This window comes from Mustela erminea, chromosome 13 (genome assembly GCF_009829155.1).
Source record: "Mustela erminea isolate mMusErm1 chromosome 13, mMusErm1.Pri, whole genome shotgun sequence".
NCBI lineage: Eukaryota > Metazoa > Chordata > Mammalia > Carnivora > Mustelidae > Mustela > Mustela erminea.
The window spans coordinates 44,531,123-44,546,288 of record NC_045626.1 but is presented as its reverse complement, the minus strand read 5'-3'; the positions used below and the strand labels follow the sequence as shown (position 1 = coordinate 44,546,288).

Here is a 15,166-nt window from a genome sequence, read left to right as displayed (position 1 = left end):
TTCATCTGGTTCACTGGTATCTGGGTTGTTGCCTGGTTGATTTATTCCCTTGTCTTGACTCCTTCCCTTCAGGTAACTAGACTAGGAAATCCCCTTCTGGGCTCTGCCTCAAAGAAAAAAGCAGGCACTTCTTTGCCGCTCCAATCAGATGAGGCCTACCATTAGGTCCTCAACGTTAACCTAGCACCTAAAGAACTAGGTGAAGGCCACCTTAAGAAACAAGTGCCTTGAACTTACTGTGGATGAACAGCCTTCTTGGCTCATGACCACCTTTAGAACATAGTTCCAGAAGGTGGTAAGGAGGACTATGTAGCTGGCCATGAAAAACATGAGAATACCCTGTGCCCTGCTCCAGACCAATGAAACCAGAAGGCGGGGAGGTCCAGGTTGGTGGCCTGCTTTGGGCTCCTACAGATTCTCACCTGACCCCAGGGTTGAGAAGCGCAGCTAGAGAAGACGAAACCACAGAGGGCCTGTAGTGGAGTGGAAGTGGGACTCCTACCCCGTCTCAGAGTGGTGGTGTTTTTAGCTGTGCACAAGGGTAAATGACAGTCCCTACCTCTAATATCAGCGGCACGTTAGGTAAGAAATACAGGTAATGAGCCCAGCCTAGCCTTGGAACACCATTACTCATTACTTGCCTTCCACTGTTTTGAGGACCTGGCCCCCATGCACAATATTTTACCCAAGAACTAATTCACGTATCAAGCCAACTTCTAAAAGTCTACTCGGCAGCAGGCACAACGCTAAGCACGAAAAATACAGGACAGAGACTGAGGAAGAAAGAGCTCTCCTGGGACAGTGTTTCTACTGAAAATGAGGCAGAGCTCCTGGCGAGGGAGAAGTTCAGAAAGATCGAGAAAACGACCCACAGTCCAGCCCTGACCTGCTTCATGCCGGACACCCAGTGCTCCTCTCCACCCGCACGGCTCGGCCATCAGGAGGCCCAGGCCGGCACATGGCCTTCACCCTCTTCCCAGCCTGAGTCGGGAGCTGGCCACGGGATCAGCCTGCTTCGTTATCTGCCACCAAGGGGCTTCTGCACACATTTATTTTATTTTTTAACTCTTTTGATCAAAACCAAGGATCACTTCCGTGACCAACGAATACAAAAATTACAAGAAAACGGATCAGGAACAGTATTGGTATCCGTACCCCCAGCAAGGTGACCTGAGGTGTTACACCCAAGTGGCAAAAGTCTGCTTCTAAATCTGCACTAGCACGTCGACCAGATTTTGTCTTGGAAAGTTTAGATGAGCAAATAGGTAGGAATAAAATGATCTTTTGGCTTAATACAAAGGCAAACTCTATCCCAAAGTGGGCGTATTTATTCTCCGTGTTATTCTTACTACTTCACTTGGTCCTAACTCAAATACCATTAACTGACTGTTTACTCATCGTCTGTCCTCCCCGCTCCCCACGTCAACCACAGAAGAGCAAGGACTTTGGTTGGCCAGTATCCGCCCTGGCCGTTGGGGAGCACAGAAGAAATCCAGTGGATGGAAGAACAGGACAGGGGAAACTACAGGCTCTAGCATGGGTACATTTTTCTCTGAAGTCCTCTCTGAGACAAGACTTGATGAGTTAAATTACTCTAAAAGCGAGGTCTGCTTTTTCCCAAGGGGCAAAGGGAAGTTTGCTGAATCTACCAGTAGCATAGTGTAAGTTTCTGGCTTTCCAGTACAGAAGAGAAAAGTCCAGTTCCATCATTTAAGAAAAAAAAAAAAAAAACCTTTTTGAAGCTGGTTTCATTTATTCTTTGCCTATATAACTGAAGAGCAATTTTGGAAAAGCAATATTGTAAGATGACAAGAAGAGACAGAGAAGAGGAAAATTGCCCCGGTTACCCTGGAGAAACTTTCCATTTTTCATTTGCCAGGTGCTTTACCTCCTTTTCAACTCCCCTCCCCCCCCCCCCATAAACTAATTTTCTTTTTTAAAAGATCAACCCATCTTAGCAATCAGGACTGTTCACCATTAGGTTAGCTTGTCCTCATTTTATGCATTTCCATGGGCGTTTTCAAAGCAGCAAGGATATGTGCCTTCCTTCCATCTGAGAGTTCACATCTCAGGATGACTTCTACTTCCCCAATAATCTGTTCTGTGATTATATATATATATATATATATAGAGAGAGAGAGAGAGAGAGAGAGAGAGATAGACATCGCATTGTTAAGATTTATTTATTTGAGAGAGAGAGAGAGAGAAAGCAGCACAGCGGGGAGGGACAGAGGGAGAGGAAGAGACAGTTTTAACCAGATTCCACATGGAGTGCGAAGCCCCATAAGGGCTCAGTCTCACCAGCTCACAACCTGAGCTGAAACCAAGAGTCCGGACACCGACTGCCCCCACAGATGCTGCGTTATAACTCATGCCGATCTAAAGAGTAGGTTATAATCAAAAGCCCCCTGTTCAGTGCCCTGCAATAATTCTGCAAGACAACTCAGTGAACTGTGTGGCAAGAAGGATGCATTAATGTTTGGGGACATTTTTATTGGGATCCTAAAATGCGGGCTTGCGTGTTAACAGGACTGGACCCGTGTCTAGGGCCTGTCATATGAAACTGGAACCGCGAAGTCACAGAATCACGGCACAGAATCCCCTGCCCTGACCCAGGATTACAGAACACCTCCCAGTCTGGCCTCGCACAATGACAGGGAACTCCAGACAAGCGCGCGCAGTCGCCCCACGAGCGCGTGCACCAATCCCTTGAGTGTACGCTCATCCAACTTCCCTCCCAGGGCAGCTCCCCACGTACCATGCCTTAATGGCTCACGCAGCAGAGAGTGAAGTCGTGCCAGGAGTTGGATCTCTGCTGGCAAAGGCACACACGTTTGGCATCTCTGTCCTAAAGCTCCAAATACACACAGCCCTTGGGTGGCCATGGGTGTTGACTGCGAAGCTGAAAGCCCAGCGTCTTGAGTTTTGCAATTACCTATGTACGCCAGCGTGCTTCCTGACTCGCCGCTGTTTAGGGGCAATCAATCCAGCATAATCCACTTATGTGGGAGTTAACCCATGTACTGTGTTTAAAATACACAAAAGCGCTGTCAAGCAGTCAGATCGGATGGCTCAGGGGACTGTAATACAGGACCTTGTCTTTCACCTCTAGGTCGCCGGCTGACCAGCTCTTTCGGTCAAGAGCCCTGCCTTATGACCACCCTAGAGGCTTCACTCATTACCCTAACAGCCCACTTGCCGGTTTTAAAAATCCCATGTGTGAATAACCGTCAGTACAGCCGCTAGTAGTGCTGGCTTTGTTCGAGATGGTGGTAAAGGATAAAACGGACCTAACTTTGGATTCAGACACGTGTCTTCTTTTAAAGCACAGAATGTTTTGGTTTTGGGCTCCCAGCGTGGAGCCCAGTTCAGGGCTTGAACTCATGACCCTGAGATCCAAGACCTGAGTTGACACTGAGCCGGACGCTTAACCGACTGAGCCTCCCAGATGCCCTGAACAGGATGCTGCTTTTACATCACACACACACACACACACACACACACACACACACACACACACACACGGGTGTCTAGAGAGATATTTCAGGGGCAACAGTGGGAGACTTTAAAGAGGCCATGCCACTGGTACCAATCTTAATTCCTTATGACAAATGACTTAGCTATCTAGATTTTGTTGTTACCAATGATGTTAATAATGGGGGCCTAAGATTTTTAAATCAGATATAACCAGGTCTGTTGTTTAAATGTGCAGGGCCCCGGGCAAGAGTCCTAGCGAGGCCTACCTCTCATGTCTAGATCCTTACAACTTATCAATCAAGTTGGCAAACCGTCACATAAAAAATGTTCTATCTTCTTGGTAAAGCCATTACAAATCTTTTCATAGTGGGGATATATTTTTCTGACTTTTGTTTTGTTTTACTTATTTAATGGAGAATTACTGCAGACCTGAACTGGCTGTTTTTCTGGGTGATTCCAATTCCGAATGGCAACTGGAATCGGGGACCAGTCAGGAATCTCCTTGATCCCCAAGGTGGTGTCAATCAACTGCGGCCTCAGAAATACCCACTAAGAGCAGTTCTGCATCTTACACAAAACATCAGTAACACAGAGCACATCACTGCTGTACACGCTATGGCAGTTACTCTGAAACCTGCAGTCCCTTCAGCTAGAAAGCACTTGATGGTGGACATGAATAATGTGAGTGGTGAACCCTGCTGTAAGATGCAGAAGTCAGCATGCTTCTTGAATCCCTACTCAGGGCTTACAAAACCTGCCCCCCCCAATAAAAACACGAGGGTACCCCACACACAATGGAACCAGGTGATCTTGGTCATCAGGGAAATAAAGATCAAAAGGTATTTTCTCTTGGCAGGATAGCCATTATGATACAGCACGAACCATTCATTGAGGAAGAAGCCTCGTCTCAGTGTTGTTCAAAGCCAGATGGTGAAAATCAGGATCTCTTGGGCAAATCGAAAAGAATCCTCTTTTATTGGTCTGGGGCAGGACTGTGTATGGCCTTTTAATGCTTCCCAGGTGCTTCTCATGTTCCGCTGTGTGGTCCACTGTACCACTCTCTGGGGTTCTAAGGGTAGTCTTTAGCCAAGAAGGCGATATACAGAGACAGACTAAAAAGTCACCTGAAATATTTCAAAGTGGAATAAAGGCTCTTTGCAGGACCTTTGAAACTGTAGAAAAACATGACATCTTTTATGATCCCTAACTACAAACAAATTAGGACTTTTACACTACAAGTTTCCCCTTGAAATCCTAGAAACGACACCCAGGAAAAAGCCCTCCTCCCCTCTGGGCTACACCAAGGGAAAGGCAAGTGAGAGAAGAACCCAGTACGCTGAGGAGGGGAGGGGACAGGGAATGGTCCCACAGGGTGGGAAGCGTTCAAAGTGAACTGCAGCTAGAACTATTTGTAATTCCATGGTTATGGGCAACCTAATCTCCCAGGATTTATCTCCAAAGAGATTTTCTCAGAAGTTGGAAGGAGCCGCTGACATATATAAGAAAAGCATGAAACTTTCTTCCCTGTATCTTTGACTATGAACATTTGTGTATGGGTCCCTCTGAACTGACTGTTGCCTTGAAATGAACATCGGGTGAGTTACAAAACACACCCTCCCACACACACCCTCCCCCCACCCCCATACACAAACCTACCACTCACACACACACACACACACACACACACACACACAATCCAAGAGGGAGCAGAATGGTCAATTCAACATCTAAACCACTGTCATCTGCTTTAGGGGAAAGCAAAAGAAAGAGAAGTCACTTTGTAAGGCTTGTTTCAGAGTCTGACACAGGCTTAAAAATATCTCCCTGACAATAAAGATGATCTTGGAACAGCTGAGCAGTTCTGGGACAGGTAGGGTAGGGGCATCAAGATTAAGGACCAGAAGGTGCCAGCTAGGAGTCCCTCGAGCCTACAAGTAATTCAGGCAAGAATCCAAAAGTGAGCCTGTTTTCACGGTCTAGGAAATGAAGGAATGGGATATATTTGGTATTTGGAAGGCAGTCGGAAAAGAAACAATTGCTGGGTTTGGCAGAAGATTAAGCATAAAGGCAATAGTATGTGTTGGGCACAGGGCCATGGCGTGCTTTTCGTAATCACATTTAATCCTCTCAATAACCTTGTGAGAAGACATATCTGTGTCTATTTTACAAGAGAGAAGACAGGGCTTAGAAACTGGACTTGTCCTTGGCCAAACAACCAGTAAATGGCAGAGTCAGCATTCAAACGTGGGACTGAAAAACCATGAATTATTTCTGATGTTACTCCCATGATACTGTGACCTGGTGGTGACAAGGAAGTGTAGGGAAAGATGGGGAAAGGCAGATAAGCCATTTCATCTTCTCTAATTAAGTTGGTGAAAGAGAAATTTAAGTTGTAATGCCTGGAAGTATCAGGTTGGAGGACAAGTAGGTTGGATGAGATTTTTTAAAAAATCTGTGCCTAGATCAGTGCTGCCCAATAGAAAAAAAAAAAAAAAAGCAAGATACGTGTAATTTGGGGTTTTCTGGGAGCCACATTAAAAGAGTAAAAGGAAAAAGGTGAAATTAATTTTAATGACACATTTTATTTAATTCAGTCTATTCTTGTTCCAACATGAAATCAATAATAAAAAAAACATTGAGATACTTTATTTTCAGGAGGTGGGGTCCTAATTCTTTATAATCAAGGACATTTTGATTTGGACCTGCTGTGTTTCCAGTGCTCAAAGGCTGCACAGGGCAAGTGGCTGCCATTCGAGACAGTGCAGATATCCAGAGTCCAGAGACCACATAATGCGATGCATGCCTCAGGGTGTGGAGAATGAGGAACCAAAAGTAGACTCTTAGAAATGCCCATGCACAGGTGGCCAGAGGGAGACTCTCCCAATGAGACACTGTTTGAGGCCTTGAAAAGTGGCAAACTATTTGAGAGAGGAACTGAATAAACAGAGCCTCCAATGAATTGCTACGTCCTACCACTGCAACAGGCTAAGTGCGACGGGAGCTTCAGAGAAGCCCAAACCCCCATGGCGGGTGGGGGGGGGGGATGGGCTTCAATCTGTAAGAGGACCCCCCCAGGTGCAATGAGCATTCAAAGAAAACCTCCTAGTTAACGTCAAATGCACAAGGGGTCATTACTGACTTTCCTCCTGGAGTAGCATTTAAAAATTGGACTGAAGCCAAAGGCCATCAGATCAGATCGGTGAATTTTGCTACAGCTAAAGATTTGGTTTTGGACTCCTGTAAGTTTTGTGGCTTGCCCCCCAGAACTCAGTGCTCATTTGAAAGAGGCACAGTGATTTTCTTTTGTTGATGTTGGTATTAGCTTAGAGAAAATGGAAATAAGTATTTTTTAAAAGAAACGTTACTTATATCATGATATTCTTGGGAAATACAGCCATCACGTAGCATGACTTTGGAGCACCTATTACGATGCACTTAGGGAAAGTGGGGACTTAGTAACGGGAATAACTGACTGATGGGACCATTTCATTTAAAAAGACATAGTTTTTTTGATAATTGAATTAACAGTCATTTGTGTTTTAAAAAATCATTTCACTTTGCGGAAATTGAATCTGGAAATCGAGAGAGAAAATATTTCCTTTTTCTTCTCAACTTTCCCCTTCTTTCATAAAATAATAAGCAGCAGGGTGAGAATTAAAAAAACACAAACAAAAAAATGGGTCTTCACGCAGTGATCAAGATGCCAGCGATTTCTACGTCAGTCCTGCCTGGTAGTGCTGCTATCCGCTATCTGTCACTGTCAGAAGTTCTTGAAAAAGCAACTGGTTCCTTCCCAAAGCCCAAACAGCGTGTTTCCAGTTCAGATGATCAACACCACGCAGAAAAACTCCCTTTTTCCTGACTTGAGCCCACACAGGCTCTTGCCTCCTCCTCTACCCACCAGCACAGCTGGGGAAGATCAGCTCCCTTAGAGGATCTGGGCATAGCCCCCAAATCCAGGCAGAGCCAGGCGGGGTGTCCCAGCAACAATAACAAAGCAAACTGTTTCCTTGGAGCTCTTCTAGACGTGGGTGGAGGGGACAGGGGACAGGGTGTCTCATAAGCATCAAGTGTATAATGCCTATTTGTAAAACACTCTCCCCTCTTCAGACACTTTCTATATTTACTTATCTGCCTTGCATGCTCAGAAATCCCACTGCTCTTTTTTTTTTTTTTTTAAAGGCAAAACTATCTTGGCTTCCTGGACTTTTGCATACTGTTCTAAATATACTGCCACACTCACTGATAAGAGTATCTCTCTCTCTTTTTTTTTTTTCTTTTCCTCTAGCTCACAAGTTGGTGGGCCACATGATCTCCTAGAAAATTCTAAGAACTGATAAGAATGTGTGTTTTAGAAGAAGAGGACAGAAGAAAAGTCTGTGGTAGGTAGAAATCATCCTTCTTTTTGCGCTACATGGAGAAACGCAAAAATCGCAGCAGGACGAAATACCCCAAAACTCCATTCCCCTGTGACAGGTCTGCGCGGATGCCACTAAGCTGGGGGTCAGGCCCCCACCGGGCCGAGACTGCCCGCCACATCCCACAGCAGCCACAGGAGCTGGGCGCTCACGTTCGGACCCGCCCCCGCCCGGGGAGGTCATGCTGCTGCTGTGGGGGGTCAAAGGAAAAACATATCATCAAACACAATCACTTCCAAGCGTGACTTTTCCTTTTTTTTTTTTTTTTTTCGGATTACCTTGATTCGGGGTATTTGGTGAGGGTGGCCAGGCTGCTGGTGTACATGTGACCGCCCACATCAATGTGGACGGGCGCATTGGATTTTGTGAGTTGCGCTGGAGTAGGAATGCCTTGGTTGTTCAGTGGAGATGCAGGAGATCTAGTGATCAGAGGTCTTGACATATTGGGTCGACTGTCCTACAGAGAGATAAGCAAGTTTAGACACATTTTCATCTTTTCAGTGGAGAGAAAGGAAACACATGCATCATCAAGAACAAGCCAGCGACTAGCGCCGACACTCATTCCGCAGTAACATCTCCCCAAACCAGCGGGCTCTCGTTCTTTTTGTAATGAGTATCAGGAAAACAAAATCTGTAACGAAGAAAAGGACAACTTCCCACGCTCAGAGTCAAGAAGGGGAACTAATGTTCATTTCCAATCATCCTGAGCTCTATGATGGCTTATCTCACTAATGAATTCTCACATTTAACAACTGGTAAATGGCACGTGGAGAGCTACGACTCACTCCAAATGAAAAGACAATCAACGCTGGAAACAACCCACGCCTAAATAAAATACAGATGCTTTATCTTTCTCTCTGGAAACTTACTGCTAGGCAGTTGGGATAAATACAGACCTTTCAGCACTTGTGTTCTGCAAAACATTTTCCTTGATTTCTATTTTTCCAACCAGGAAGAGGAGGCTGGGACTGGCTTGGCCATCGGCACACATTCTGAAAGCAACCTTGTGCACAGGCACCACGAGTTCATCCGTCAAGAGATTAAAAAAAAAAAAAAAATCCACACACACGCTACCCATTTGTTCTCTGCTTCTCTCTCTGTGTAACACTGTGGGTCTGGGGACATTCTGGAAAGACCCTTCAGTGGTTAAATACGTGCTTGGGAGCCACGAGCAAGGTGCTCTTTTCTACGCCCGACTTCTTGAAGAGATCAAGCTCCCGGGGCAGGTGCCGATGGAGCCGTCCCACGGGCAGGGGTGCGGGGTAAGGAGAAGAGCACACAGAGGACATCCCAGGGTAGGCTCAAGAGCATGCCGAAGGAAGCATCCTCTCGAGGAAATAAAATATCACATCCTTTCCATGGATACAATATAAATGTTTCAAATACTATCCAAACATGGTCAATTGCTTTTAAGTAAGAGACCAAACCACAGACAAGTCAAGTCCGGTCCCTGGCACTCCAGGAAGGGGTCAAATATTTCCAGCCCGCAATTGAGGAGTAAGCTAAACTAGCATTTACGTCCGAGTTCTGCAAGACGACTGCCACAACAATACTCTCAGATTTATCATTTGGCCCAAAACTGTTTTCCAACATGCAAACAATGCATGACGAAGTCAGTGAGAAGGCATGCTAATGGGGTTTTGAAAAAGGCCTTTGATGGAGATTATAAAAGGGAAGTCATCTAGTTTTTGTGCATAAAACCCAGCACGATAAAATATAAATTTGCAAAACATCAGAGATTTTATGACCTGAAACAGCTCTAGGAGTTACCTGGGGCACAACTGTTAGACTACTTAGCATTAACCACATGTCCAGGCAAGACTGAATGCACGAGCTTCCTGAAACCCTGAGCTACCGTGAATGGGGCAGGATGGGGCCTTCACACACAACTCTGACCATCTGCGTTGTGCTCTGCTCCACACTGGATTAAACAGGGTCCAGAAACAGTCAAAGGACAAGAGTTTACGTTTTATTTCTTAAATGGGGTGGTCGATTTGTGGGTGTTGACTATACTATTCTTTATACGTTCCTATGTATTTTTAATAATGCAAAGGGATATTAAAAAACGCATAAACGGATGATTGTAGCACACCGAGGAGAGAATGTGAAGAGGCACTGGATGGGGGAAAAAAACAAGAAACAAAGACACGGTTGGTAGAAAATATCAAACAGTTCAGGTTTGAAAATACTAAAAGTTAGCACTTTAGAATTCAAATGACAAAGAGCAACATTCTTCCTTTAAAAATGCAGGTAGGGAGAAGCTCTTAGAAGTAGAGGCTTTGGTTTTTTACCAAAGCCTCTACTTCTAAGAGCTTCTCCCTACCTGGCTACAGACACCACCCCCCCCCCCCCCCACTCCGTGTCCCCCGCCCCGTTACAATTCATCCCATCACGGCACTGCAGTGTCTGTAATAGTTTTTCAATTGGACACATTCTGTATCCCGCCTGAGGGTGCTCAGGCGAAAACGAACAGATTTGCAGGGTTAATACTGTAGTTAGACTGTGACCTCATTCAGCACAGCTCCAATACTGCCAGGTCTATATAGAAGGAGAAAAAAAATGAAAGCATAACTGATCGGTTGAAGGATTCCAGATTTCCCAGAATATATAGCATTTACATTGTAAATCATGAATGTATGGATATTGCTAAATTTAAAATTAAGCCAGTGTTTTCTTCAGCGGCGGGGCAGCTGGGATTGGGGAGGGGAATGAACCCTGAAGGGCCAGGAAGGGGGCTCAGGCCAGACTCTGGCAGGACTGTCAGCCGCTTCGTCCTCCCCTTCGTCCTCTTTCTCACTCTGGGAGCCTTCCCTGGTCTGTGTGTGCCCCCTTAGTTAGATGGCTTCTAAGGCACTTTTCAGTCTAAGGGAGACGGAAAGAACTTGGAAAATCCATAGGCTGGGATGGAGGAAGGCTATCTGGGGCTGCGCCGTCTCGGCGTTTACAGCAGATACCCAGCCTCTACTCCGATGCTTCATCGTACACATTCTGACAACCCCCTTCCTCGCCTATGGCTTTCTCTTCTTTCTTTCGACCCCGAGCTTCCAGAAGGGGTGCCACCTTCCTAGCAGCCTCGGGAGGAAGCCAGAGCCCAAGCTGAGCTGGAAAAAACCCAGGTTCTCGGGGACATTGTTGATACACCCACTCGACCAACCCTGAGCCTCTCTCGAGATGTCTCGTTACGTGGGAAAACCGAGTTCCTCATATTTCAAGCTAGAGTTTTCTGTCACCTATCCGGACAGGATACCCTTCCTTTCCTTACACGGCTGCCTCCCCGTGAGATCATCTGGCTTGGAGAGACGTGGCCGGTGATGCCAAGAACAGCTGCCCGCTGACAGATGCAGAATTTTCTACCGTATTATGACCATTTTGCAGCTCCACTTCCCCATCTGCCTTTCTCTCTGATTGCTCACCCAGCATCCTCTCAGTCTGGATGTCTTTTTACTGTGATTTCCGATGAAAGGCAAACCAAACACTTCAACCAGGAAGGGCGCAAATGTGCGTACTGATGCGTATTCTGTAAGAGGCCCGGACAGAAAGCTGTCTCAGAGCAACTCCCATATGGAATAGACCCTTCTCTCTACCTGGGAGAGAGGAACCCTACCATGAAGCTACATGGTTTCAGGCCCTTCGGTGTGCAGCACATTGTTCTCTCCTTCCACAGTATTTGCTACCCTCTCCCAAGAGCCAGGCACTGTACCAGAGACAGATATGCAACACTGAACGCGACAGGATGGTGCCTGACCTCACCGGGCTTGTTCAGTGTGGACAGAAGCCAAGAACCAAGCAGCTGCTACCAGAAGGGGGGTGGGGGGTGGGGCACGGACAGGTCAGTATGCAAGCTGAATTGAGGAGACATGTAACCCAGGCTTGGGGGCTGGGAGGACAGTTGGGGAAGGTCTCCTGAAGCCAAAGCCAGTCTAAGCTAAGATCTGATAGATGAGAAATCAACCCACAGTGGGATGCTAGGAGGAGGTTTTCAAGCGATAATGCCAAGGCCCCAATGTCGGAGCATGGAACCTTCTAGAAATTAAAAGTGCAGCATGTTTAACAATTCTCCCATTTATTTTTCCCCCCAAGGCCTGGAGGGACAATCTAGGAAACAGAAGCTTATAAGATGATGGTCTGAGAACCACAGAATTAAATGTTAACTCAAGTGAGAAAAATTAAAGTCACTACAACATCCTTATGTCTGCAAAGGGGAAAAGGGCAGAGGAAGACCGCTAACAGCCAGCTTTCTCAACAGCGCCATCCAACAGGGCTTTCTACCACAATGGAAACATTCTAGATCTGCTCCATTCAGTAAGGTGGCCACTAGCGACATGTGACTATTTTGAGCATCTGAGTGTGGCTAACAGAACTGAAGAACTGAATTTTAAATTGTATTAATTTAAATTGTAATGGATATAGCCACATAGCCACATCCCACCAGACAGCACAGTAAATCTTGCTTGAATTTTTCTTAATATGTGGAAGCCCAAATCACAACAGACTTGAACTTATCAAGTATGTTTATTTATTTAAGAAAGTAACTCTTTAAAGATTATATTTTTAAGTAATCTCCACACCCAACGTGGGGCTCAAATTTACAACCCCAAGATGGAGTCGCATGTCCCACAGACTTAGCCAGCGTGGCACCGCCCCCACCCCATGTTTACATGGAGAGGCAGTTACTACAGAAGGGAATATAGTACAGCTTAGGACCTCACAGCACTACTTCTCTCTTTTGACTGATTTTATGAAAATAAATGAAATTAACAGCCATGCAGTGAGGAAAATGCAACATTTACAGCTCTCACAGAGAGTGCATGGAGAAAAGGCACCCGGGCACGCTCCGTATGATTCCACTCACACGAAGCTACAGACCACAAAATGAATCCGTGAAGACACAGCTCAGAACACTGGCCACCTGGGTGTGCCGGCGGGGCGGGAGGAGGTTTACTAACTGAGAGGGGTAAGAAGGAGCCTTTGGGACTACTAGACAAGTTCTAAATCTTTATCTGGGAGGTCCCATAGTTGTACACATGTGGGCACTTAAGATTTATTCACTTTATTCTCAGTTTCATTCAGCAAGAGAATAAACCAAAAATAATCCTGGAAAAACTTCAATCAAAACAACTTACTGCTCAAATGCTCGTGTAAATTTCTGTGAAATACTGCCTTTTTAATTTTTTTTTTTTATTTCAGAGAGAGTGAGAGAGAAAGAGAGCAGGAGAAGGGAGAGGGTCAGAGGGGGAAGCAGACTTCCTGCTGAATAGGGAGCCCAATGTGGGACTTGATACCGGGACTCCGAAATCATGACCTGAGCCGAAGGCAGTCGCTTAACCAACTGAGCCACCCAGTGCCCAATATTGCCTTTTTTTTTAAAAAGCTAAAATCATGTTCATTATTTCCTCTCACAGGATACATCAGTCTAACTCCAGTACTCAGACATGGAAGAGCCATCTGAAATTTTCTTTCAAATTCCTCTTTCCCCTATTTCTATCCCATTCGGATTTTCCAGGTATGTTGATCAGTTTACTTTTAAAACTTCCATTTCCTGGCTGCTTTCAGTGTGAGGATTCCTCAGCTTAATCATCCACCTCACCTACCCAGCAGAGCAGCAATGATTTTTCGGTAGGAGAGTCCTTCAAGGGATTTGACTTCAGGCATCTTTCGAAAGAAGCTAATGAAAAATTTGCCTTCTAAATCTAACTTAGCTGAGCACTGTTCAAACAGGAGCCCCAGGGGCACTGCCTAGAACAAATGAGCTGAAGTTTAAACTGGAAGTTTGAATGACTTTATTTGTTAAAAATGTATGCTCCTGTCTTAGGTCACGTTTCACTACCAGGTTGGACTACATTGCCTCTTTCACTGGGGAAAGAAACAGGTTTCTTGGGGGATGTTTCTAGAAAAGCATGTCAATAGTAAAATACTTACTTTTATTATTTGATGTTGTAATTCATAGCATTTAATAGAGGGATGAAGGAATATAAGATAAACCATAGCTTTTCCACAAATTTCGACCTGGGTTTAAAATATATGTATTTGTATCACATATACACACACAGACTCAAGGAGCGTCTATACTGTATAGAATTCCCGGAGACTGGAGTGTTCCCATTAATTCTATTTTCTGACAGTTGGCCAACTGTTTAGGGTATGTGAACTGTGATCACAGTATCTTAGGCATGGACCCTGCTAGTTCCTTGGATGGAAATCTATGGTTGCCTTGGGAATGTTACTTTAGAACTGACACAGTCCCATTGGACTCACAGTAAGGGTTCCTGTGGGAAAACATCACTATACTGACCACAGTTACTTAATTGTATAAAAAGACTCCTTCCTAACCGTAATGTCAACATATTTTTTGTGAGAGAGCTCATTGTTTCTTCATTCATTCAGGTAATACTTAACTGGGCTCCGAGCACGTATCAAGCTCGTGGTTTCTACAGACTTTAACTAAATAGCAGAATGACACTGGAGAGAAAAAAGTCTTACAATTTCACCTGAGTTTAAGTAAATAAATAAAATAAAAAAGGCCCAGCAGTGCTTTAAAATCAATGAGTATTGTACATATACGTTATGTAGGGGACAGTTTCTGTCAGTCTCTGAAGACACCTGAGAATTAGGCACCAAAGCCTTCAGGACATCCAAATTTGACATCAACTCTTCCATTGACTTTATCGAAGGAGCCCCCTTCACACTCATAGTACCTACTTAAGTCTTAATCCATGCATTTAAAGATTTTATTTATCTGACAGAGATCACAAGTAGGCAGAGAGGCAGGCAGAGAGAGGGGGAAGAAGGCTCCCTGCTAAGCAGAGAGCCTGAAGCGGGGCTCAATCCCAGAACCCTGGGACCATGACCTGAGCTGAAGGCAGAGGCTTTAACCCACTGAGCCACCCAGGCGCCCCTTAATCCATGCATTTAAAACACGTGTGTGTGGTCACTGGTTTTCTAGCCCATGGGACAATATGTACTTATAAAAGTCACCCAAAATTGTATCACCCCCAAATCAAATGCCAAACTAGCTTAGAGTGGACTCTGTATAATATGCTGAAGAAAGATTTCTGCCCAAAAGTAGTGAAGGAAAACATGTTCTTAAGGTAAGACAACTTTCAAAACTTTGTATAGCTGGAAAAGTTTCCTACATAGGACATCCTATGGGTACAGGAGAAAGAGCCCTGGTTTTGAATCTGAACCTGCTTCGAACTCAGCCTTACCCTTTGTGTGATCTTGGAGAAGTTTCCAAACCTATCAGACGCCAGTTTCCTCATCTCTAAGACAGG

At 45.1% G+C, this 15,166-nt stretch overlaps 1 protein-coding gene across 5 annotated transcripts in view; it reads right to left on the bottom strand.

Moving 5' to 3' along the window:
- KCTD1 (potassium channel tetramerization domain containing 1) overlaps window positions 1–15,166 on the bottom strand; it is a 178,060-nt gene that overhangs the window by 35,710 nt on the left and 127,184 nt on the right. For 4 of the 5 annotated variants that reach the window (XM_032310238.1, XM_032310239.1, XM_032310237.1 and 1 more), the window contains exon 2: window positions 8,174–8,352. In XM_032310238.1, the coding sequence (XP_032166129.1) occupies window positions 8,174–8,352 (179 nt within the window). Of the gene's footprint in view, window positions 1–8,173; window positions 8,353–8,791; window positions 9,919–15,166 lie in introns of those variants that run through there. The other variant, XM_032310240.1, reaches the window with a different exon arrangement.